Raw genomic sequence first — 27,120 nt, forward strand, 5'->3', positions numbered from 1 at the left:
ATGCCTCATAGGCATCAGATGGGCCGTGAAGTAAGAACATTTCTTGTACCGCCTTGTCAATGATGTCAACTTGGTAACAGTTATCTAATTCTGTTAGCAGTTTCATGGCCTTGAAAATATTGAACGATATCTGCTCCTCTCCCAATCTTAAGATCAACTGCCCTCTTTGAACATTAATTAACGCTCTCTCTGTTGTCAGAAATGGTCTGCCAAGTATCAATGAGACGTCCTTGTCTTTTTCCATGTCCAAGATAAGAAAATCCGCTGGGAATATGAACTTCTCAACCTTGATAAGCACATCTTCAATTACTCCTCTAGGATGTTTCAGTGACCTATCAGCCAGCTGAAGTGTCACAGTAGTCGCTTTGGCTTCTCCCAAGCCGAGTTTCCTGAAAACAGACAGAGGCATTAAATTAATACTTGCACCGAGGTCACATAGTGCTTTATCGAAATAGATTTCACCAATAGTGCAAGGAATAGTAAAACTCTCTAGATCTTTCAGTTTTGGTGGGAGCTTTTTCTGGATTCTGACACTGCATTCCTCTGTAAGCATCACTGTCTCATTGTCCTCCAGCTTGCGTTTGTCTGATATAATATCTTTGAGAAACTTCGCATAGCTGGGCATTTGGAATAGTGCATCGACTAGTGAGATGTTGATATCGAGCTTTTTGAAGACTTCTAGGAATTTTTTGTACTGTTGCTCCAATTTTTGCTTCTTCAGCCGCTGTGGAAAGGGAATCAGAGGCTCATATGGGTTGACTGTGACTTTGGTCTTATCCTATGACTTTTCTGAATTTTCCTTTGGAGTTGATTCTTTTGGTTGTTCATCTTGTACAACAATCTTTTCTTCGGTAGGAGAAGATGTCTCTCCAATCACACCCGATCTCTTGACATGGATTTCAGGCAGTTGTACTCTACTTCGTGTTGTAATGGTTTTGGCTTGCTCTTTGGGATTGATTTCTGTGTTACTCGGCAAGTTACCCGGCGTTCTGCCAGTAAATGCAATGGCTAACTGCCCCACCTGAGTTTCCAAATTTTTTATGGCTGCATTTTGATTTTGAAATGTAGCTTCGGCATTCTCTATGAATTTTCCTAGCATATCTTCCCATTGAGCCCTCTTTTCTTATTGTTGAAATTGTTCCTGTGGCCTATTTTGATTCTGGTTGCTCCAAGAGAAGTTGGAATGCTTCTTCCAACTGGGATTGAAAGTTTCTCCATATTGGTTTTGTTGTTGGCGTTGTCCCCACTGTGCATAGTTTGCTTGCTCAATTCCTTGCATAAGTACTGGGCATTTCGATGTTTTATGCTCAGCTCCACATTCCTCGCAATTGCTTTTCTTCGCTTGTGCTGCTTGTGATATGCTTTCCACATTGTGATACAGAGAGTCGATTTTTGCAGATATTGCTGAATAAGTATCCACCTCATAGACACCCGGAGTTTTCCTTGGAATCGCCCTCTCAGAAGACTACATGGCTGATGTGGTAGCCATTCTCTCAAATAATTCCAATGCCCCATCAACTGTTCGTGTAGATATTGTGTCATCTGATACTGAATCCATCATGCTCTTGTGGTATGGAAGTAACCCTGTGTAGAAGAATCAAATTTGGGTCTTTTTGTCAAACCCATGTTGAGGGCACTTTCGGAGCATGTTTTTGAATCTGTTCCAAGCTTCGTCAAATGATTCGGTTTCTCCTTGACTGAATACTGATATGTCATGTCTCAGTTTCGCTATCTTGACTGCTGAGAAAAACTTTGTGCAGAATTTGTGTGCCAACTCGTTCCATGTAGTAATACTTGCAACTAGAAGTGAATCCAACCATTCAAGTTTTCTATCTCGTAGTGTGTGTGGAAACAGCCTTAGCTTAATAGCGTCGTCTGAAATCTCTTGATATCTGAAATGTTGACACATATCCAAAAATCGAGATATGTGTGTATGTGGATTCTCCTCGGCTTTGCCATAGAACTGATGTCCATTTTGAAATAGCTGTATCACATTTGTCTTCAACTGAAAATTTGGCTGGCCAACGGTGGATACACTATGCTGGATTGACTTTGAATTACTTGAGGAGTCAAGAAATCTCCCAGAATCTCGTTTCCTTCCTCCATTGCCTTTCCTTCATTAGCTTGAATAATGGGATTGTTCAGTTCGTTTGCCATTTGTACTTGTGCTTCTCGGTGATCTCTTTGTAGTCAATGAAAGGTGCGCTCGAGTTCAGGATCAGCTGGAATCAATTCTCCTCCAATCGATCTTGGCATGCAAATCTGAAAAACAAAACCAGTACGAGCACTGAGATTCAAACAAATTAAATAACTAATACACAAATAAAATGGATTAAATGAGTCCAAATATCGTTCCACGGAGATTGATTAGTTCAAATTTTACTTACCGTAGCCTTAACCGAAACTAAATTATCAAAGTGAATATAGACCTAATTAAACCCTAATTATGAAAATTTTTTATGATTAAATTGAAATTAATATGCAAAACAATAATTTAAACTCTAGAATGAAATCAATTGTTGAGAACGCACGTTTGTTGTAATCAATAGAAATTATACAACTAGGATCACGATTTTCCATGCAATTACCACTTTAAACTCTCGTTTCACAATATGACAACATAATTCAATTGTTGACGAGTCAATGTTCTTAAATCTATCCAATACTCTCTCTCGAGATCTATCAAACCTATTTCTACATATCACCGACCTATATTTCTATGACAAGTACATATGTAAAAATGCATGTAGTTTTATGAACACTTAAAGATTCACGTAGGGCATAACGGTATATTTCTATCCCCTATCGGACCCTACGATGATTTATGTCATGTCGAATCTATTCCAATTCTCTCGAATGCAAGAATAAATCACCCAAACTCACACAATTACATGCCCTTAATTGCGGAAACAATAAATGCATATAAATCATTCAAAACAAAAGAAATATGTTTTAATGTCAAATTGCAAAAACTAGAAAATTAAAGATCCAACTACATGGTGCATTAATCTCCTAGCATATAAAAATCTAGCCTAACATAGTTAAAATAACAAAATACATCATGTTTTGAATAAAAGACATCACTGGGTTATGAAATCTTGAAGAAATCTTAAAGTTCTTCGTGCCAATCTTTGTTCTTGCGCTCAAATCCTCTCCAAGAAGTGTTTCTCGGCCTCCAATTGCGTTCTCCCTCTTTCTAGACGTTATTTGGTAGTTATATCGAGTGGAAATTAAGTTACCAAAGGAGTTTCAATCGTATAAGGAAAGAAAAAAATCGCGCCGGAAACGTACCATGCGACAACATGGTTATAGTCTGTGCGACCGCATGGTTATACTATATTTCGAACATAAATCCCTGCTTCGGGTCGTGCGACCGCACTTCAGAATTAGATGGGCGAACCTCGAACACTTTAGTTAACTTATATGAACTCAATTTTGAGACTTTGCTTGTGACCCTATAAATCATTGTTGAAGTGTTGTGTCACTTACAAGTTGTCTTAATTACCTTTCTTTATTAACTTTTCACGTAAAATATGCATCATCACGTGATAAATTTCATGCTAATTAGTAGTAAGCACGTGCGTTGCACATCTTATATGCGGAATGAATGATATGCGTATATATATATTGAAATGTAACGATTTGCTTATGCTAGACTTTTGTTGGACCCCTATTTTTAACTATTACGATGACATCAACCAATTTTGTGGAATAGACAGACACGAAAAATCAAATTAAATGATACACATTTGATTAAGTTTAAAATATTGATGTATAAGCAAACTAAAGGTATGTAAATAATTTTCAAATAAAAAAAAAATTACTCATTCTTGTTTTTATACCATAAACTTTTTTACCTAAAAAATAAAAACAAAAAAAAAGTATATTATCTAAACATATTTAGAAACAAAAAAAAATTACATATTAATCATACTTGTCATATTAATTCATAGCATTTATTTTAAATTAGAAACCAATGTTACATTCAAAATAGATATCGAAGTGAAAAATCTTAAATAAAAGTTTTTCTTTCTTTTTGAATGGGATTAATACAAATGGAAGAATAAAAAATCTTCATTTAAATGTATTGAGATAAAAATCCTTTTTCTTTTGTTTATATATTAATATATAATAAGTAACAGGATTACCATCAATTTTTATGCTTATACAAAAATGAACACGCACTAATAAATACCTAATACTATATTAATTATTTTTTAGAACACATAATATTAAATTTTATTAATAATTAAAAAAATTGGATTAGTGAAATGTGTAATTGAGACGTGAAGTTTGTATTTAGTGCGTGGATATAAATATGGGAAGTATAATTAACTTCTAATTATTATGAGTAATTTGTAAGGTTTTTAGGATTAATAGATAATTTTTCCCATCATTGATTTTTTCTTTTCTAACTGTTGATCACATTTAAACACTTTTTTCTTTTCGATTTATTGTCCTTTGTATTTAAATAATTGTATTAAAAACTATTAATTAATTAAACATGAAATTTATAATTTTTGAATGAAAATATTGACAATGTTATATAAGGACAAAATGATAAATTGAACATTTCTCATCTATCTCCACCATTTATTTTTATATATATTGTAATTATATAAGTAGATGAATGTTGATTTTAAATCAAGCTCACAAATATAAATAATAAATAATATAATATATATACATTTACGTATATAATAACATTATAATATATTAAAGGTAATATTAATGATAGATTAATTAAATTTTGATTTCATGTAGTCAGCTTTTAAGTATAGAGTTCATTTTTCATATTGGAGTACTTGTAATTTTAGGTTAACTAAATTAAGTTTAATCACTTAAAATCAAAACTCGTCTACATATATAATCATATTAAAAATATAATAAATATTATTTTATATGATAATGAGTCTACCATTATATTAATGCAACCTTTAATATATTTTATTATATAATTATAATAAAATTACTTCTATATATGTGAGCTTAGATTTTAAGTGATAAACTTAATTTCAACAATGTAAGTTAAGTAATTAAACTTAATTTGATTAATGTAAAATTTTAGGTACTCCAATATAAAACAATAAGTATTACATTTAATGAATATTAAATGAAGTTAAATTATATTAAATTATACTATATTAATTGGCATATAGCTAAAATATAAGAGATTTTTATTAAGAGAATTAATTCAACATGAAATTGAAAAATGGGTATTGTTTAAGGAATTCAAATGATGACCTTAAATAATCTTTATAGAAATTAATTTTTTTAAATTTAATTATTATAAAATTGGTATTCAAAATTTCTCCTCAATTTTAATATATTGAAGATGTTAGATGTAGATTGTCAATAATTATAAATTAAAATCAAATTATGTTTAATTATGATGTCAGCTTGAACGTGGGCCCGCGATACATACGAATTACAATAACGTACGCGCGCAGTTTATCTTCCGAGTTCCGAGTTCCATCTAAACCGTCCATTTTGCTTAAAATCAAAATTGCAATATTTGGCTATAGATTAAAACAGTCACTCCATTCCAAAATCTATCACTGGATTTTGCTGTTTAGGTATAATTCCTAACCCCCCTTTTCACTGCAGCTTAGGGTTCTCACGGATACATATGCATATATTTGTTGATACACATACGTTTATTATGTGATTTTTAATTATTTGATTGCTGTTGTGGTAGATTTTTTTCCCCGTTAAGGGTTAGCGGTTTAATTGTTTTATTTTTTATCTAGATTTAGTCTGAATTGCTTGAAAACGTTATTGATCCTGCATTTCGTGTTTCATTTCCTTACAATGTTATGTATGATAAACTAAATTTTTTAGCTGAAATTTACTGATATAGGGTTTCTTTTTATTATTATTATTTTTTTTATGTGTGGAACTTTAAACTGGTTATTGAATGAAGTAAAGGATTACAATTTCTTGAATCATGAGTTTTTCTGAGTAATACGATTTTTCAGCCAATGTAGTTGAACCCAGTTTAATTAATGATACACCCATTTTTTCAACCAAGTTTTACTGCATCATCATCATCATCATCATCATCATCATTATTTTTTTTTTTTTTGGGGCTGTGCTGTAAGTTTTAATGGGTTAGTGACTGAAGTATAGGATTATCATTTCCTGAAACACTAGCTCTTTTGGAATAATAATTGGTATTGTGAATGACAATGATTTGTGATTTGACTATCAGCCAATGTAGTTGAGCCCGGTATAGTTAATTTTATGCTTTGATTGGCTTCCAGAGTCCTACATTCTGGATCCCTTTTTCTGTCTTGGTAATTTAATTCCTTCAGATGCTATCTGGATGCATATTTTCAAAACTCTGTTGGATTGTGAACTCGAGATTAGTTTCTAAGAGTGGAGTTTTTGTCTATTTTGAGTATGATTTGCTGGACTTTTTCCAGTAAACTAGCTGGTGAAAACCTAATGAACCCACATGCAGGTTCCACAAATTTATGCAGTAAAATTGTTTTTGCAGAAGATAAAAAATTCGAAAATCTGAAAGGAATATACTATTTAATGATGGTTGTATTTCAAAATAGGATAAAAAAGGTAATGAGGAGCAACAATAGAAGAGTATTAACTCAAAAAATTGTTCTTCTTTTGAAGAATTAGAATAGAGAATTAATATACACTTGTTGTTTCAAAGATAATTAACCTGTTCGCAAGATAACTTGTGTACTTTGATTAAGTAGGTTTTGTTGGTTTTCCTTAACCTGAAACTTTTTAACTCCTTAAAAATATTGACTAAATCAGATTTATTCATTAATGGTAACTTCTTCTGGCATTTCGTGCATTGCAAGTAACGATGCAAAATCACTTTTTAAAGTTAATTGATGCCAATTATATGCATTCTTTTTGACTTTTTATTATTGTTTATTCCTTAGGGGGCATTGTTATTTCATTTTTTGTACTGTAATGTAACTGGGTTTATCCCCATGTAAGGGAAGACGGGCATGAAGCACTTAATTAAATAAATATGTCACCTATTGACTGCGAGTAGATTATGTAATATGCTTGTTTCTGTTGTTTGTCAATCCAGCTTAGTGCCTCTTACTTCCTTTGCAATTTCTCCCTTTTTTCCTTATGAATCCTGTCAGCCGTGTGCCTTCGGTATGTCATCGGCTTGACTGATGGAAGGAAATGGACACACCAGTGGTGAATATGACACGCATTTGGGTGTATCACTGCGGGTCAGTGTTGCATCGGACACCGACACTCTAGCCTTTCCAGCTTATGCGTGCTTCCTAGAGAAGATAAATAACAGCTTCTTAAGATCGCAGGTTCATTTTGTTTGCCACATAAACACGGAATTTAATAACTTTAAGATTTTTTCTACAGAATCCTCATATTAAGTTAACCACAAGTCATATTTCTCGAAATATATGTTCATTTTGTGGTATGCTGTGATGCTCGGACTCTTCACTTTGGCCGGAGTACCCATGTCGACCCGACACGACATGGGTACGGGTATGGGATATGGGGCGGACACGGCAAAAATCAATCGGACACGGCTAATCTTGACTTGACAGATGATTAGGAAGCTGGGTTCTTCATTGAATCCAAGTTTGAGTCCGAAGAATCCTCATCGGCGACGGAGCCAGTGTTGGGAGAGGTAGCGCGATTGCCGTGCTACTCCTCTGGAATTTACAAGTTGGAAGATGAAGACTTGCAAAAGTCACACCGTCGGTAATGACGTGAAGTGAAGAATAGGGAATAGGGAAAGGCAAGATAAAGAGTTTGTTGGGCCTTTTTTTAAAATTGTGGTTCTTTGTTGAGCTGGGCCTTTCTTTTTTTTTTTTTTTTTTTTTTTTTTAAAATTTTGGGCCTTTTTAATTAAAATTCTACTTAGTATTTATTTAACTTTTTACATTTGAATTTTTGGGGAAAAAAAAAAAATGAAGTTTAAAAGACATACCCACGTACCCGTATCCGAAATTTGGACTTTTTTAATCATACCCCCGTATCGTACATTCTAGAAAATAAAAGATCCGACACTTAGATACGTACCTGTACTCGAGTCCGAGCATCATAGACGGTATGTATACATGGTTATTGGTTCAAGAGCTTTTAGCCGAGTGGTAAGAAGCAAATTTGAAGGGTTGGTGGTAACGAAGCCCCAGTTTTGATCTGTCAAAGCCTAGCCCCCAGCCGAAGTATGTTCAAGAGTTTTCATTGTAAATTGCTTTCTGTCTAAGGTAATGCCTTGAGGAATTCAGGGTGTAAAGCTTGTTTATGCAATCCTCATTGAAGGAAAAGCAAAAAATAGGTTTTCAAATCCTCGTGGACGGAAGAGAAAATATTCATATGGTGTCGTTGACTAAGCCACCGGGGCAACTTGTAGTAGTTCTTGAATTTATTACTGTTATCTAATAAGTCTTTTTTTGTAAATTTTTGTTGAATCTCGTTATTCTATTCTTGTAAAATGGGCCCCGCATTGTAATAATGTCATCTCTAGCCTGAAAATTTCATCCTAAGAAGCCGAACCATATGTTCTGTGTGTAGATCTGACAGAGTATCAAATTAAACTTAACTCTATGTATTAACTCCATATTTAAGGTGGGTTTGAACCTTAATATAGGTCCAGTTGTCTTAAGAAAATAAGAAAACAAACCCCATTTTAGAGTCCTTCATCTTGCTTTTGCTGCTGGTAACAGGTTAGTCTCAAGGTTCAATATTTTTATTAACTTAGGTTAGTTCTTGTCTAATTAATCTTCATTTGGGTGAATAATGTTGATATTATATAATATAATGGCGTGTCAAGCATTTGAAATAGAAAATTTGTTGCTCTGATTTTCTTATTTATGTGATTTTCAAATTCTTAAGCAGTTCGTAAATTTTCAATGGTTTGCACTACGGTAGTTGAGTTTGACCTACTGTATTTTTATATAAGATCATTTGTATTTTTATTGTTTGACAACTTTTTTGAGTAATTTCTTGGTTATTTTATGTCACTCTCAGCCTTTGTTTTGGGTGCTTATGTGTTTGAGTTAATTACAGAAGTACATCATCTCTTGCTACTATATCAGCTTTGTTCATGGCCAAGGGAAATGGCAAGAAACTCAAAAAGAAAGGACAAAATATGAACCAACCAAATGGTAAAATTAAAAAGAAGAATAAGGTTCTTAAGGTTGAAACCAAAAATGCTGTTGTTCCTGCTCCTCTCACTGACCCTGTGCAAGCGAGTACTTCTGCTCTGCCTAGTGAGGAAAATAGAGCTGCCTCACAGAATAGAGAGATGGAAAATGAAACAAATAAGCACCTTTCTGGATTTATCTTCATGTGTAATCAAGATACGAAATTAGAATGTTACCAGTACCGTGTTTTCGGGCTTCCCGTGGGAAAGAAGGAAGTGGTAGAGGCCATAAAGCCTGGCACTAAGCTCTTTCTGTTCGATTTTGTGTTGAAGCAGCTATATGGTGTGTATGAGGCTACCTCTGCTGGAACAATGAACTTGGAACCTGATGCATTTAGAGGAAAATTTCCTGCACAGGTAAATAATTTTGCTGTTTTCTTTCATCATAAGCAGTAGGGGGACAACTTCGTTAAAAATAATTTTTTAAAGGAAGGGAAATTAAGAACATGAGAAGAAAAGAAAAAGAATATAATGACATCTTTGAATGAGATCTATGCTTCACTGACATGAGTTTTATCTACGGGGTAAGTTTATTTATAGAGATGATGCTTGTATTAGTTTATTTATAGAGATGATGCTTGTATTCTTCAACTTTCACCCCGTGTGCGATTGACAAGCTACATTTTTCTATACCTTTTTTTAGGCTGCTCATTTCTGTCTTTCAGGTAAAGTTCAAAATTTTCAAGGAGTGTCTTCCCTTGCATGAAAGTTCTCTTAAACAAGTTCTAAAGGAGAATTACGAGGGCCGGAAGTTCAAGCAAGAACTGAGTGGAACACAAGTAAGATTGTTGTTTGTTATGTGGTTGTGGAGTTTAGTCCATCTTTCTTATCCTTGATGTTTTATACTTAGCAAAGAGCTCTCTTATATAATGTAGGTGAAAAACTTGTTATCATCGTTTCGTCCTCTTGGTGCTTCATCCCAACGTCAGCCCCCAACTCTGCCCAATGTGTCATTATCAAGGGCAAGACTTCCCTCAGCAATGGTGGAACGACATGATGGGGTGCAATATTATCATGGTCGATCAGTAATGGAGCACCAACCTGTTCAGCCAGTGCATATTCTGCAGCATGGATATCATGGAACAGCGGCATATATGGAACTTGCTCATCCAGCCATAGAGCATCGAGGACTGCCTGTTAATAATTTGTATTATGTTGCTGAATCTCGACAGCCACACTTCAGTGAAGGACGTGCCTATTCCATGCAGGAACCCCATTCCAGGTTTTATGTTTTTCCTTCCTTTTGGTTTGCCTTTTATGGGCTGAGGGAGGGGTTGGTAGAAGGTTTTGTGTTTCTAATGAACTATTTCAGGGAAAAAAAAATTTGGTGATACTATTTCATTGTAAAGGTACAAGTACTTTGTTTGAATAATCCAGTATCTTCCGTTTCTTAATTGTTATAGTTCATGTCGAAATGTCAAAAAATATTTGTTATAGTTCATGTCTTTTAATCCTGAATATATGTAATTTGGTGAGAACTGGTAATGCACGTGCTTACAACTTTTGAAATATTTTGAAATCCGAATGAATTAATATACAAATTGCATTTCTTGTCAACAATGAAGGTCCGGGAAAGTGATGTCTCTACCTTGAATCAATTATGAATGCGGTGTGTATTCGTGCTTACACATTGGTTACAGTATTCTTTCCCAAACTTTTTCTGCCATTGCATGATGTCTGTTTCCCCTCTCCTTGCATCGCTGTTTCTCTTCCTCTTCTTTTCTGGATTCTCTGTTTCAACCTCATGCTTTCTTGGGAGCTGCTGTGTGGCTTAGCATCGTATTTCTTATTTATGATGATTAGAAGAGGATGTTGCATCATAGGAATTTTTTTTATTTTATTATTATTATTATTATTATTTTTTTTTTTTATCTATCTTTGCAGCAGTAGAAGTTCAGTTATTGTGCCATCATGTTATAGTTTAGTCTTCCTACTGAGCTTCAAATGTGCCAAGTCGTTTTTGGCATATCCGTTGTGCAGTTGAGTTTACTGAAATATGTCTGTAGGGGTACCCATGCCTGAAGTTTCTTTCATCCAACAAAATGAATGAAAAAAACTAATAGAAAAAGGGGGAAAAACAGATTTTTCTTTAAAATAGACGAGTCCGGTTTTAACTTAGTGTTAGACAGCAATAAATAATGTACTATCATGTTTCCACTTTCTCTGAGTGTAATTTTTCTAGCATATATGTTCTTGTCGGATTTTGTTGTTTGCATTATGCGCGTACTTTGGCCTCGTAACTCCCTCTCTCTCTGTCTTTCTCTTCAATCAAGAAACTGAACCATGCTTTGCTGTTTCTGAATTGCTTCTCTGACAGATATGGGACAGTGCAAGGGAGGGGTGTACATGATCAACTCCCTGGCTTGAGAAGTGAATATCGTAGATTACCTGTACAGAGAGAAGTCTTGCATCAAGATGAAGTGGTTGCATATGGCTCCTACGGCTCATATCCTTCGTCTTCTGTGCAACGACAACCCAATGCAGCCGGACACAGCTCCTACCCAGCACCCCCAGTCGTATATGCTGCATCAGCTGTGCAACCAAAAGCCCCAGAATCCATAAGATCTCAAGGAAGCATTCCCGTCTCTTCCCATTATTTATTCGCGGGCCCTACTGAGATATATCCTTGATACTGGTGTGACGTAAGTTTCTAGGATAAACAAGGTTTCCCTTTTTTTTTTTTGCAACCTAAAAATTGTGTTTATTATGACTACTGCTAGTAACTTTGATGTCGGACAACCAACTTAGCTGACTAACTTGAGGTTGGTAAAAATCTACAGAATTGTTTTGGGTATGTTGGGCTGATAAACTTGTGGTTTAACAGTAAATTGTTCATGCTTGAAGTCCAAGTTATTTTATCTTCTTCAGTCTTGCAACGTGCACTATCCTTTTAAATTCGTGTTGTGTTCGCATCCAGCTTGCTCTGATAGCACGCCCCTCAAGCTGCCTAAGGTTAGCCTAAGTACTGTATTTTCCCATATTGTGGATGTGTGCAAGTGTCAAGACGAGTTAGTGTTCATATTGCATAATTTTATATGTGGTTTATGGAGAGGAGATAGAAAAGGATACCTTGTAGAATGGAGATTTGTAATTCAAAGAACTATAATACTAGAGAAAGATTTAGGAGAATTGAATGATATAGAGAAATTTCTCTTTTGAAGAAAACTTTTGTCTTGACGACCCTTTTTACATACTATTGCCTTCAAGGATCCCATTAGTTTTGATGTGGAAATGTTGACAAGTAGGAAAAATTATAGTGGGTCTGAGGGTTATTTTGGAATTATATTCAGCTTGAGGGTGGATTTGGAACATAAAACAAAGTTCATGGACTATTTGTATTTTTGTAAATTTCAATTTCAGTTTTAAGTGGCCAGTTGTTAATATTATGCCCTTCTATTCCAGACCCAAATCGTAATCTTAAATTTACAAATCAACTATAGAAGCTTGCGAACCTGATCAAATAACAACTCAATGAACTAAATAGGGCGGAGAATTCATGAACCATTACAAGAAGTGTGCGCGTCACCGATGAGTAAATCCCCTAAACTCAAGTGATTGCTGCTTGATATGCTAAACTCTTGCACACGACGAAGCAGCACTTTAGATTTAAACGAAATAAAACCAAGAGCCTCTTTGATAGGCTTGGTTCTCCTGGGAAAATGGATCCAAAATGCATGTTTGATGGCAAAAAATTTCCATGGAATTGGTTTTCCATCTTTCCTCCCATGTGACCAATTTTCTTGGTTTTTAAGGAAAGCAATTTCCTTTGGTTTTGGTGGGAATTGGGTTTTCCGTGTTTTTTTTTTTTATTTTTTCAATGGAAAAAAAATTCTATCCACAATTGTAACAAATTTCATCCCTTTAGTTGACCATTTTTCATGAAAACAAAGCCAAATGAACAGTAAAAAACCTAAAATTTCAACATTTTTCCAGTGAAAAATTATACCAATCAAGCATATTTAATTAACAATTTTCAGTAAAACAAGTTTTAGGCTATTCAATTCCCCGAAATTCCTTTTTTTTCCACCCAAGTTCCATCTTGCAACAGACCTTAAGTCCAATTTCCCAAAAAGAGTTCAATATTTGCTCAATTTGGCAGTTATCTCACTACACTTAATAATTTGTACTTTGAAGGAACGTCTGTTTCTCCATTCTCAACAAATATAACGATGAGCATTTCGACAGCAAGAAGAACAAGGGCTTCCAAGATTGCAATCACATTTTTGAAATTCTTCTAGCTCTGCAGGTTCTCTTGAAAATTGGGAAGAATTTGATGGCTCTTCCGGAAGGTGATTTCAATTGTTTGATGCTGTAAGATGAATTAGTCAGTGTGTAATGAAAAATTAGTAAGTCAAAGTTTGAGGTAGTATATAAACATGTTTTAAGGTGTGAATATACATCCAGAAGACATTAACGTCTGCCTGTATTCCCTTCTAAATGATTAAAAAAACTTTTACACGTGTTAGATTTCATGTTTTGCTAGATATCTTTCATAAGTATGGTTCCAATTAGCTAGATATATAGACAATATACATACGTTTTGATAGAGATGTGACATAATTATTCTTTGAAGTTTGGTTTTCAACACATCCCTTCACGAATACATCGAATTGATCTTTTGGTAAAAGCTCTAATTAATACGTTTTATTTTTTCATAAATGGGTGCTAATCATGAGATTTGATTTGTCTACTCTGATAGTAGGATGATGTAGTTTACACACACACATTGAAAAATATAGCAACAATTGGATTAGCCGATTAGGTCTTCTTACATATTAGGGTGTTCTATTTCAAGAGTAGGGTTGGTTAAGAGATCCCCTATCCGCATAATGTAGATATACAATTGTATTGGATCGGAAAGAGATTCGATGAAATAAACATGTATATAAAGATGAGAGCGTGGATACGAAGACTCCCAAGAGCTCTACATAAAATCTTATCTAAACAACATCTAACTATTAAAGCCTATTAATTTGGCTTTTCTTAATAACAAAACAAGAAAGATATATAAAGCTCAAGTGCATATCAATTTTAGCGGAAAAACACATACTTCTGCCTGAAATATTCTTTTGGCATTTCCCAAGTTTGAAAAATGTGGTTATAAGAAGTCTCCAAAAGATTTCAATCAGTGCTTTTTATATGCACAAATGTGAAAATGCAGAAAATTTAAGGGTCATCAAATTCGGCAAGAAAAAGTATCAAATGAATATATAAAAGAAAAGCACACATCAGATTGACTAAATCTAAGGAATTCTTGTGTGTGAGTGCATTTTATTCAACAAAACTGCTACATGTACATTCATTTCGCACATTCAAATCAATGGACATGATTTTGACACATCAAAGAACGTAATAGTAGTTCAAAATAAAGGTACTAGTACTTTAATTCTTTATTCAAATACGTTCAAGGACAGAGCTTGGATTTTAAAATTGTGACGGCGAATTTGAAAACTATTAAGGAATTTTTGGAAAATATAGTCAAAATTTTTATATTTAAAATTTATTGCGAGGGCAGGTTACCTCATCGTCCCCACTGTAGATCCGCCCATGAATACGTCTGTCATCTTCTGCCTACACGTGGAAATTGATTTTTTTTAGTATTTAGTACTGGGTTAATTTCATTTTATTTCACTAAATTGTAATTCTTGTTTGGTTTAGATAAAAAAGTAAATTGAAATTTAAAACAAAGTCAATATTAAATTTTAATCACATATTTCATGGGATCCAAAACTTTTTGACCATATATTCCACCAACTTTTATCATAATATACTAAAAATTTAATTTTTATAATCCAAACAGAACAGAGGCTTAATGAAATTTCAATTATACACAACTATATAATCGAACTTCAATTTCTTTTCAATGTTATTCACTCTTATCTTAATAACTAGTGTTTTGAATCTTCATTATCCCTCATTTCTCAATAAATATATCGCCTGATTACATCTTAACAACAAAAATTTAAATTTGGGGATGAATAGAGATCGAGTATGTTCTGTCAAATTGGATGAATTATCGTTAGTTTGTAAAATATAATTTTTTTTTTATAAAATTTTGTAGGCATGACTTGATTAGTCAATATAATTTCTTGAAAACGTAGAGCGTGTAGAATTGTGACATTAAGTTTAGTAACAGGGCTATTGAAATGAATAACATTGAAAGTAATTGAAGTCCCTCTCTCCCTCTCTCTCTCTCTTGGAATTTAATTGAAACTTTGAATGCAATTTTGAGCTCTACTCTCATATTGCAAAATTGGTATTTTCTTTTCAACCCAGAATCCATTTTTCTTGTTCATTGTATCTCTCTCATAGTCAAATACTTTCTTCACCATTTAACTTGAGTGTCAGTGTCTATTACCATCTTACTCCATCCGAGCTACGATCACGAGCATTTTAACATGGTGTTCAAGTGTGCATATAATATACATAAAATGGAAGAGAAGCTGGGATCTGTGGCTACATTAATCATGTTTGTTAGGTAAAACTTGATGTAAAATGGTAGAATTGGAAGAAATGAATGAAAATCTATGAAAAAAAGATAAATTTCAAAGTTTTGGGACTAAATTGCCAACATTGAGTAGTTGATTCAGACCAAAAATGCTGCTTGACGACATAGCCGGTCCTGAGTCGGGGCATTTGAGGCCTGTGCCTCAGGCCCAAAACCAAAGAGGGCCTAATTTTGGCCCCTTTCTCTCTCTCTCTCTCTCTATTTTTTTTTTTAAGGGTTTAGAGAGTTAAAGGCAAAATTGGTTTTTCATTCGTTTTTTCTCGTGCTTGTGACAGTGCGACCGGCGATCCATTTTAATTTCATCAAAACAAGGTCACAAATTTTTTGGGACAACTCTAGAGTTTGTATGTCATTTTAATTTTGTACTGTTTTTGTAAATTTGTAATGCTTAAATTTTTGCGTAAATAATCGAAAATGTTATTGGATATGCAAATGGAAAATGAGAATTTGTTCAACATATCTTGATCCAAGAATGTGTGTCCTACTTGAACTTGCATCACATTTGGTATCTATTTATTATTTAGCATCTCTGACTGGCATAAGGCAATAGGACATTGTGTAATGATGAAATTTTTATTTCAGGCTTATGAATTGTGAAGGTGGAATTCTTAAGCGTGTGATTCCATAATTTTCGTTGAAATTTTACTTCTCAATTCAACAATAACTTACCCTAGCTTGTTATTGAATATATTGGAAATGTTTGAAGCCTTGTCGGCTTATATAATGGTGGCCTGGTCGGCTTATATGATTGATTATTATATGATCAACAATTGTATAAGCGTACGTAGTAATTATATTGAAAACTCTAATTGTGAGATGATTGAGATATTTCGTAATTGTCTTTTAGGTTAATCATTAGACATTAGGTTGCGTAATATACCGTCAGATTAATATATTTGTTTGTTGTTTTAATATTAAATTTTAAATTAGTAATAGGATGCAAGATATTCCGTTGAATTTTGCATTTACGTTGATTTCGTTGGGGGCCCAATTCATGAACTTCGCCTTGGGCCCCGACGATCACAAGACTGGCCCTGCTTGACGATCAAACGTGATGAATTGGATAAGATCCGAAGTCAAATGAGTGAAATTGCATGAAAAAGGACCAAAAAGCACCCTTGAGGAAATTGCTAATTTGGTCCCAAAAGGCATAACCATGTGCTTGCATGGCTTCCAAGCCTTGCGAACATAAGTCCTACAATTTGGCGAACCCGAGAGCGAACTGTTCTATGTTGCGCACTCACCTACTTGGTCCATGTGTACATATGGGCCATTTTTCGACTAGGCAGACCCATTTTCCTTTTCCGAATCAAACGCTTATGAAACCCAAATTGGATGCATTTTTGACCTAAATCCAATGATTATACATACAAAATAAAGGCTAAACACCAGGCGATCTCTCTCTAGCCTCTTAACACACATATATATCATATTATTACTAATGAACGAGAGGCAAATGCATATCTTCTACGAAGAGAAGATCAAACCTAACAAGAATTGAAGACGAACTACATCAAGAACTTGAAGAATCAAAACTTGAATTGAGTATCAAGAACAAGAAACTGCTTTCACAACTCGCCTCCAAATTCATTCTATTCATTCTAAATGATAATTTTCTATTATTCTTATAATATTATATAAATCATGCGAGGAGAAATCATATTTGTATCGGAAGAAGACGAACCCTTTATTTATTTTTAATTCAAGAATGAGTAGTTTAGCAATTCTTATGTTTTTTGATTAACTATGCATGTTGCATTATTTAAATGCTTGTACACCATTTAGATAATTAATTGCTTGTTATAGTGTCGAGAAAATCACAATAAGCTTAGAACACTGCATGATTAACACACGGACAATAAATATTAGGAATAACATGTATGACGTGCTATCTCTTCGATAATCGTATGCTTGAATCGCATTTGAATTCGGGCTAGAAATATAATCTGGTCATGTTTAGAATATAGTTAACTTATCTTAAAAAAGAAAGTTAAATACATCCATCGTTTCAGCCCCATTTTTTTTTTAAATGTATTTTTGAATAATGATTTTTTGAAGAATGAGGTTGAAAAATAAGGCAAAGTCATCGATTTACGTATTATATTATTTTATTGAAGAATATATAGTTGAAAAGAAGAAATAAAAAAATGAATTTTGATAAAAAAAAAAAATGAGGCTCAAACAAGGGCATAATAGAAGTATTGATTGTCATGAGCGTGTGAATAACATTAAACTAAATAGTTAAGAATTGGAAGTAGATATCAATAGGTGAATTCTAAATTCAATACAATCGTTCCATAATATGATACAAACAAACACTTATTACATAATTCTTAGAGTAATTTAGATTAATTACAAAAGTTCAAATTTGATAGAAAACTAATACAGTTGAATTATAATTTATTCTTCGTGGGGTGATGCTCCTTTCATAATGTATTACTTACCAATATACTCTTTCAGAATGAAATAATTTTTATAAAATATTAAAATATGAATATTCAGACACATTAATTAAAAAATACTATCTTAATTTTTCTCTCAATTTTATTTCTGATTGAATTAAAGCAAATTAGAATTCCTTAAGATCCCCCCCCCCCCCCCCCCCCCCNNNCCCAAGCCCCCCCCCCCCCCCCGCCAAAAAATGACATTTAACCTTAAAACAAGGGTATACTAGGACAGACTCTCCAACCATATACGGGGTGCGATTATAGGTCAGCAACCTTCAAAAGTAAGATTTATCACAACCTATTTAAATTTGTAAATTTACGCCAACATTACCGAAACCATCAATTTTGACATTAAAATCACATGCAACGTTCACGTGATTGAAACAAAAATTAACGAGTAAGAGATACACTGAACAAAGATATTCAACAAACACAAAACAACAAATAACTAAATAGCTTCCAACACCTAATCAACCGCCCCCATACTATCTTTTCAATTGGTTAGCTAATTGTATTTTCAATTGAGATCTTGTTTGTCATATAGTCAGAAATCAATGAAATAGAGGCCAGTTATTTCAAAAACATTATATTTTTGATCTTGATTTTAACAACTAAAGTCCAAAATGTATTCAACATATTCTATCAGTGTAACCTACCCAGAAATAATGATCATCCTTTGCTCAAGGATTATCACAATCTCACATGGATAAGGATACTGACAAAATAAGAAAAGTAGAAATATCTAGTCAAAATTTATGAATCATAAACAATTTTAAATAAGTGTCAAGAATAACAGCAAGGCTGTCCAACCCACACACAACCAATTCTCAATATAATGAATAGTCTTATAGTTTTCACATATCAGACCCATCTGGACCTTGTTAACACCCTGTACTTGAAAGCCCAATAGAGGTGATTCCCATAATTCTTCCAAGAACAATTCATGCTCCCTAAAGATTGGTGGGAGAAACAATCACACAGACAAGTCATCTTCATCAACTTCTACACGTTTATCATATCCTGTCCTTTTAAATTGTATCATGGCAAAAAAAATCTACCATAAGCATGTCTTCATCATCATTGTCGGGATCTTTAGTCACATATGTCAGTAGGTCTCTTACTTCTTTCTGTTCCTTATCCGCCTATGAAACCTATAAAACCGAGTAGATTAGCTAAAAAGGAAAAAGAACAAATACAAAAAATAAAAAAAAAAAAAGTTAGAAACAAAACCAACGATAAAAACTCGCAGCGGATTTATTTATTTTTTATTTATTTATTTTTTTTATGAGGCAAAGGTACGATATCAATTAGTAAAATAGTAAAGTGGACCTAAGAGTACGAAATATCGTTCACGTGATACTTATATATCTAACTATTGATTTAACTATTTTTAACTTCTATGCAAGTACAAACATTTGAGACTGATTTTAATTATAATTCTAAGAGGGTGTTTGGCGGTGATTAAAATTAGATTTTTAGTAGATTGTAATAGAAGTTTTTGAAATGCGTGGTGGAAAAGTTGTGGGACTCATGAATGGTATGATTAATATTGATTGTTTGATTTTAACTTAGATTAAAATCATATTTTTAATCCAAACCAAACAAGGGGCTAAATATTATAAATCTACAAAAATAAATTAAAATTGTGCAAATTGATAATTTAGGATTTACTTGATGCATGAAAGTGTTAAAACTTACTAGTTCACCATAGCTAACTCTATATCTCAATCACCAAATTTCAAGTATAACAAATTATATGTGTCTGGTTAAATTCTTTTAATTAATTTACTTAACTCTCTAGTTCAACCAATCTTATTCAATTAAGTCACTTCACTATATCTCTAGGTGAATTAGAATAAGCCTTAGCCCCTATATCATTTTGCAAGAAATAAAATTTTTAATAGATTTTGATAAAGATGATATGGCTGAAAGGTTGATAGAATTTGTTAAACTTTTTTTTTTTTTTTTTTTAATATCCAAATCAAATTTGGGACTTCGTTAAGAACATTTCACCAAAGATTTTAATTAAGGACCACGAAATTAGTATCAATATATCCCCACCCAAATTTCAATTTTAACTACGTGATCTAAACAAATAACTTACCTCTCAGCTGAATATCATTTACAGACCAATGAATTAGTGATCAAGTAATTTAAAGTCAAGAAAAGAAGAAAAATAATACTCAATCATAAATAATAGATCACAGTATAATAAATAAAATTAAAGTTAAAATCTAGGTAACATAGTTAGTCCCAACTTTTAGTTAGTTATACATCTGATGGGAACTCACATAGCAATTGAAGCTACGAAACCCATATGAGATTGAATCACAATCCAAGAAAGCCAAGAAACCAAAGTTTTGAGTTTGATCCACAAATATTAAACCAAGCAACCAATAGTCTCCGACAATATGTTGACCTTTTTATCACAAGACTTGGAAATCTCACCGGAAAAGTTTGAACGCCACAAGAATCAAATCTTGATAAGTTCGGAATTGTTCAATGAAAAACAAAGAATTGAAAGCAAGTATTGCTCACAAAATAATCTCGCAATTTATAATAATGAATCTTTACAATGTGAATAATAGGTCCTATTTATAGGTAACCCATGTAAACCTAATTAAAAATGGAATAAAAGTTCTAAAGATTACAAAGATACCAAAAAGTAGTGTTTTAACCAAAATAAAAGATCTCGCGAATTTGGAAATTTCTCAGTGCTAGGTATGTCTATGCGATCAGATAGTTATGTTGGGTGCGGTCGCATAGAAGTCTTCAAAGCAGTGTCTGGAGTTTTTGCATATAGGCATGCAATCGCATGCCATGATCAACTATGCGGTCCCGCCAGGTCTCTTTCCGTCAACTAAGTTAAGTTGCTCGACTTTGTTTCTCCTTCCAACCTCAGCATTAAATTTGTCCATTTGCTTGCAACATCAACGTTTCGTCTATTTTAGCTTGCATAAGTTATCCCATCGCTTCTTTGACCCTCTTAGCTTGAGACCAAATCATGGGACCTTTTTCAATGATTGATAGGTTTTTGCTCGGACTTGTATTCGTTGCTTGTATCACATTATCAACAGACACATTTAAGGTAGCTGAAACATTATACTTACTAGGAAGACCTAGTTTGTAGCCGTTGTCATTAATCCTTTCAAGAACTTGAAATGGAACTTTGATTTTCTTTGTTCTGGAAAGCGTTCCTTTCTCAGTTGTACCCAACCCCAATCATCGAGTTCAAATGCAATGCTATTCCTGCCCTTGTTGGCTTGCGATGCATAGTGTTTATTTTTCTTTTCAATTTATATCCTTACTTTTTCATGGAGTGATCTTACCAATTCAGTACTCTTCTTTCCATCTAAACTACGTCCGTTAATAGGTAATGGAATTAAATCCAAAAGTGTTAGTGGATTAAAACCATATACAATTTCAAATGGTGAACAAGAAATAGTAGAATGTGTGGCCTTATTATATGCAAACTCAACAAATGGTAAGCATTCTTCCCAACTTTTCAAATTTTTGTTAACTATAGTGTGTAGCATTTATCATGGTCCTACTAACTATCTTAGTTTGTCCATTGGTTTGCGGGTAACAAGTTGTGAAAATAATAACTTTGTACCTAACTTATTTCACAAAACTCTCCAAAAGTGACTAAAGAATTTAACATCCCTATCCGATAAAATGCTCCTAGGAATCTCATGTACACGCACTACTTCCTTAAAGAAAAGGTCCACAATGTTTTTAGCACCATCAGTTTTATGGCATGGAATGAATTGTGCCATTTTACTAAATCTATTTACCACCACAAATATCAAATCTCGTCCTTTCTTAGTTCTAGTCAAACCCAAAACAAAGTTCATAGAAATGCTAACCCAAGGCTTACTGAGGACGGATAGAGCTGTATACAATCCTTGAGGTAAAACCTTAAATTTAACTTTTTTACAAGTTATGCATCTACTTCAAACCTAATTAACATCAATTTTTATTTTAGGCCAATAAAAATGCTCACCTAGTATTTCTAAGGTCTTCTTCCAAAATGTCAAATTAAACCCCCGGTATGTGCTTCCCTTACTAACAACTCTCATTGAACAATTAGGAACACACAATGTAACATGAGGAACAAACTGCTTGAAGACCTCGTTGCCAGAAAGTGTGCCACGCGCCCTCATGAGTCACTTTTCCTCTTTGCGCGCCCACGGAGAGCCTCACGAGCTGTTGGGGAACCTCATGCACCAGACTTCTGAGATCGACACCGACACCGCGACCACCTATACGTTACACCAGTGGTCTCCGTTTCCCGAAACTCCTTCTGGATTGGTCAAAAAATGCACGAACAGATCTGAATTATGCACAGTTTTTTGGATAGCTTCTTCGATCTGATTTTTGTTGCGTTTCTGCTGGTTTTCAAGACGTTTTTTGCTATATTTCATGAGCTAAAGCCACCACCTTAAAGCTCTGACACTAAATGTCATGGAAGCTCTCTCCAAGGATCTTCAATTCGATATTTTTTGGGCTCAATCCAACGTATCTTTTTCTACCAACAACCAATTCAACCGGCTCCAAACCACAACCAATATAATTCACAACGGTTACTATTTGATCTTATCCATGTAAGACAAGAAAATGTGATGATTTGTGGCCACAAAGGCTATGAGAAGACGCCACAAAGGTAGGATATGAAGAAACCAACAAATACACAAAGTAAACGAACATTTTGAACACTTCTAAGGGCTATTTTTCACATACCAAAGGGGGCAGCCGGGATTCCTCTTGTTTTTCTCACAAATCACACAAATTTTATAAGAAAAGTGGCTAGAGTTATAACTTTATATACTCTAGGGTTAGACTTTTAATTGGACCTCTAAGGGATTTAAACATACCAAGATTCAAGCCATCCAAGATGAAATACAATTGGACCAGGTGGAGCTCATGAACTTGGTTGTTGGATTTATTTCATTCATCAGCCTGTGCCTATGAAATAATTAATCCACTTTAAAATCATAGCTCAGGATTTATTGGGTATCAAAAATCCAACAATTTCGTCGTTATTCATTTTACAAATGGTTTTATACGACATCGTCTTTATCACGATTGTTACCATTATTAACTATTTTTAATTATAGTAGTTATTATAGATATATATACTAAAAATAAATAAATTTTAGGGCCAAACTTAAAACTGGAAAAATTGATTTGTTAATCTATTTTAGTCCTTTCCTAATTATTACTACGAAGAAAAAGACGCATCCTGTCATTTTAATTTGCAAGACCGCCATAAAAAAAGAAAAAAAGAAAAGCATTTTCACATCTTAATCAGAAAATTTTCATCATGGATTATCAATCTATATCCTCAATAGCAAGTTAATCTTTAACCTTTACAAATGAGCAAAATGATTCCTAACCTCTAACTATAAACTTTATAGTTAAGCAACTAGCCCTCAATGATAAAAAGGGTCAAAACTCTATTAACTAATCACATAACTCTCGTATGTCCAACTTTATGAAATTAGATTTTGTTTCTTTAACTTTTATAGGTACAAAAAAATTTGAAGACATTCACGAGTGTCATGTAACAATTAATAAAGCTCTGAACAATATCTATCAATATTGAAGATTGAGTGCATAACTATGGTGAAAGTGGGAGACCAACTTGATCCCTTCTAAAGTTGAGGACCAACTTGCCTCAGAGACAATTTGAGACCAAGAATGAAATTTTTACAAGAGCAAAGATGATAATGGAGCAAACCCTAATCTTTTCTTTGTTCCTGGCTACTTTATCTTGTTTCTTTTATATTTCCTTGTTGATTTTTGCGTGGGCGCACATATATATAACTCTCTCTATCAGGAGCTTCTTCGATCTCATTATAGTTGAAAGTGAGCTATTTTACTCATTTAAAGAATTAGCAATTAAGGGATGAAAAGAGGTGAAACAGTGGATGGAAGGCATGGAAAGAGGCCTCTCCCTTCCAATGAATCTGCTGATGAAGATGAAGATCCATTTCCAAATTACTCGGCTCAATCGCAACATGACATGTCTGCTATAGTCTCTGCTCTCTCCCAAGTTATGGGAAATACAGACACAAATCTTGCTTCTCTGCCTGGAAATCCATCAACCCTATCTGATTCAAGTAATGCAGAAGTGCAAATCCAGCCTCAACCCGTACAACAAGGTACAAAAATACTTGCTTTTACAAGAGAAATTATACTCGACATAGGGTTTTGCCATGCACTGTACTCGACAGTATAATAGATAAGATTTTAACTATTAGACCCGTGCATGTGAAGGAAATGAAAACCAGAGAAGAAGACACTATAGAGGAGTCCGGCAGCGTCCATGGGGTAAGTGGGCTGCAGAAATACGCGATCCTAAGAAGGCAGCAAGAGTATGGCTTGGAACTTTCGAAACTGCAGAGGCTGCAGCTCTAGCATATGACAAAGCAGCACTTGAATTTAAAGGAAACAAAGCCAAGCTCAATTTCCCTGAAAGAGTTCAAGGATTTACTCAGTATGGAGGTTATCTCACTACACCTGGGAGAGTCGATAACAACAACAACAACAATAATTTGTACTATGGATCCTCGGGCATCTACCCAGGAGGGATGTCGTTTGTTCCACCGTTCTCAACAAATATACCAATGGTATCTACACTAGCATTTCCACAGCAACAAGAACAAGGGCTTCCAAGATTTCAGTCACATTTTGGAAATTCTTCCAGCTCTTCTGGTTCTCTTGAAAAATGGGAAGAATTTGATGGCTCTTCATCCGGAAGGTGAATTCTATTATGTGATGCAGTAAGATGAATTACAAAGTGGAGGTTTAATCCCTCACCTTTTGTATTTGAAACATGTTGCAATTTTTAAGTTGATTAAGGTATGAATATGCATCCTAAAGACATTAAGGTTTGGCTTTATTCCGTTATGAATGATTAGGAAAACTATTATATGTGTTAGATTTCATGTTATAATAGATATCTTTCACAATTATGGTTCTATATAATTAAGCTTGGATATATAAAAAGTACCATAATTCAAGAATTTTGTTGGAGATTTGACATATTTATCCTTTGAAATTTGGTTTTCGACACATACCTAAGAACAAGTTGTATTCGGTTTATTTATTTATTTATTCAAAGCTCTAATCCCCATATTTTTCATGAAGGGGACGAATTCTTTTTACATACGAAGGGTTCTATATTGGAGGATTAGGGTTGGTTTAGAAGTTCCCCTACCTCCATGTTCTATATATATACATTTGCAATTGGAACGGTGAGTGTCAGTTAAATAGACATGTATGTAAAGACGTAGACTACCTTCGACCGAATATAGCAACCCTAGGTACCCTCTACAAAACCCTAATTAAACATCTAATTACTAGTCAACATGCATCGAGCAAAGTTTATTAACTTGGCTTTCATTAAGAAAGAAAAACACATACTTCCTCGAAAAGCTACTCGAGATACTCAGTTTGAAAAAAGAGTTTATAAAAAGGATACATCAATCGGACTACATTGTCAATATGTAGATCTATGCGTTTGAAGCAATTGAGGTTGCTTTATATATTGGGTTATACACATATAAACACAAATGTGAAAATGAAGAAAATTTTATGGTCATCAAATTCGGCAAGACATAAAACTAATCAAAGACAAAAAGAAAAGCGTAGTTCATATTGATTTAAATAAAGGAATCGTGTGCGTTAAGGAGTGTTTCTTGTCGTCGTAATCTTTAGAGCATTTTATTCAAACACGTCTGTGAGTTTGCTCTTGCTTGTGGAAATTTTTTTGTCTTCTTCTGGTATTTAAGCAAGCTTTTGGGGCCACTTTCGCCAGTTTAAATTCTTCTATATAATCTTATAGGTAATTTAATTACCCCGTTCATATCCCTCTTTTGGTATGTATTCAAGTTGACCTCAAATTCTGTCGGACCAAATTTATAATGATCAAGCCAACTAATGAAGGAGAATTAAATGTTCGGCCGGTGCCGCCAAGATAGTGGACAGCCCCATATGCACTCAACATTAAGTCAAAATTTAAATTAGGTGTTGCAAGACAGACGGACAAAAATTTTGCTCGAACGAAAGATTTCACATATAATTCATCACACAATTTTTTGTTGTTGTCAAGTTTTATATTGGTGTCAAGTCTTGTTTGGTAGGGAAATGATCTCATAGGCACCGATACTTAGCTTATATTAAGCACCAATGACATGACACATTAATTAATTGGTGAATATATTAATAGTATATCCCATAAATTTAATGATTCACCAATTAATTTGTGTACCATGTCACTGGTGCTTGACATAAGTTAAGTATCGGTGCCCATTAGATCATTTTTCTTGTTTGGTATATATTAAAATTCAAATTTTAATCTAAGTTGGGTTAACAATTAATTTTAATCATACATATCATAAAATCTAAAAGTTTTGAATTACACGTTTCATCAAATTTTATCAAAATCGTCTGAAAATCTGATTTTAATCACCATCAAATATGTAATAAACTGTTGATGCACACTCGACTTGCAATGTACAACAATATCGCTTGTAAGACTCCGCTACTATAGTGTGGTCGGCTCATCATATGGCTTTAGGTCAACTAGAGGCCACAAAAAAGAGGGGCCCATGACTTGTCGCGTGTACGCTATCTGAAATAGTAGCGTGACATTATTCACCAATTTTAAGGACTACATTTATTTGCAGATTGGACTTTGTGAAAATGTAGAAATAACAGGGACTAGCTTGCGAGATTGCCTAGGATATACGAGGACTTTTTATTAACATCAGACATATAAGATGATGTCGATTAAAGCTCGTTGATATAAAAAATCAGTGAGATAATTTTTGAGCCAACGTCGAAATGGGAAATATATTCTTAACAATCTCCCACCAACATTGTTCAATCCTTCTGTAAGGAAGAAAAATGTGGTTATTTTATTTAGCTATGAGAGGTGGATATTTCTTATTCCATCCTTGAGGGGGGGGGGGGGGGGCCGGGGGTTTTTTTTTTAAGGGGGA

General features: G+C 33.9%; 2 protein-coding genes across 2 annotated transcripts; both read left to right on the forward strand.

Moving 5' to 3' along the window:
- The first annotated feature begins 5,342 nt into the window (after positions 1-5,342).
- On the forward strand, positions 5,343-12,024 carry LOC111381955. Its single transcript, XM_023005798.1, has 5 exons — positions 5,343-5,576; positions 9,022-9,514; positions 9,823-9,936; positions 10,033-10,379; positions 11,475-12,024. Exons 1-5 carry the CDS (start codon positions 5,380-5,382, stop codon positions 11,785-11,787), a joined length of 1,464 nt encoding a protein of 487 aa, XP_022861566.1. The 5' UTR covers positions 5,343-5,379; the 3' UTR covers positions 11,788-12,024.
- Positions 12,025-23,657: 11,633 nt separating this feature from the next.
- On the forward strand, positions 23,658-25,138 carry LOC111381961 (ethylene-responsive transcription factor ERF114-like). The gene is made up of 2 exons (XM_023005804.1): positions 23,658-24,276; positions 24,392-25,138. Exons 1-2 carry the CDS (start codon positions 24,021-24,023, stop codon positions 24,877-24,879), a joined length of 744 nt encoding a protein of 247 aa, XP_022861572.1. The 5' UTR covers positions 23,658-24,020; the 3' UTR covers positions 24,880-25,138.
- Positions 25,139-27,120: the final 1,982 nt, after the last annotated feature.

The sequence above is a fragment of the Olea europaea genome, unplaced genomic scaffold (assembly GCF_002742605.1).
Source record: "Olea europaea var. sylvestris unplaced genomic scaffold, O_europaea_v1 scaffold2408, whole genome shotgun sequence".
NCBI classification, from domain to species: Eukaryota; Viridiplantae; Streptophyta; class Magnoliopsida; order Lamiales; family Oleaceae; genus Olea; species Olea europaea.

Coding starts and splice junctions, on each gene's coding strand:
- LOC111381955 (XM_023005798.1), top strand. CDS start 5,380: ATGTTTAATTATGATGTCAGCTTGAACGTGGGCCCGCGATACATACGA. Junction 9,515..9,822: donor GAGGAAAATTTCCTGCACAG/GTAAATAATTTT, acceptor TCTGTCTTTCAG/GTAAAGTTCAAAATTTTCAA. Junction 10,380..11,474: donor ATGCAGGAACCCCATTCCAG/GTTTTATGTTTT, acceptor CTTCTCTGACAG/ATATGGGACAGTGCAAGGGA.
- LOC111381961 (XM_023005804.1), top strand. CDS start 24,021: ATGAAAAGAGGTGAAACAGTGGATGGAAGGCATGGAAAGAGGCCTCTC. Junction 24,277..24,391: donor GCCTCAACCCGTACAACAAG/GTACAAAAATAC, acceptor GTGCATGTGAAG/GAAATGAAAACCAGAGAAGA.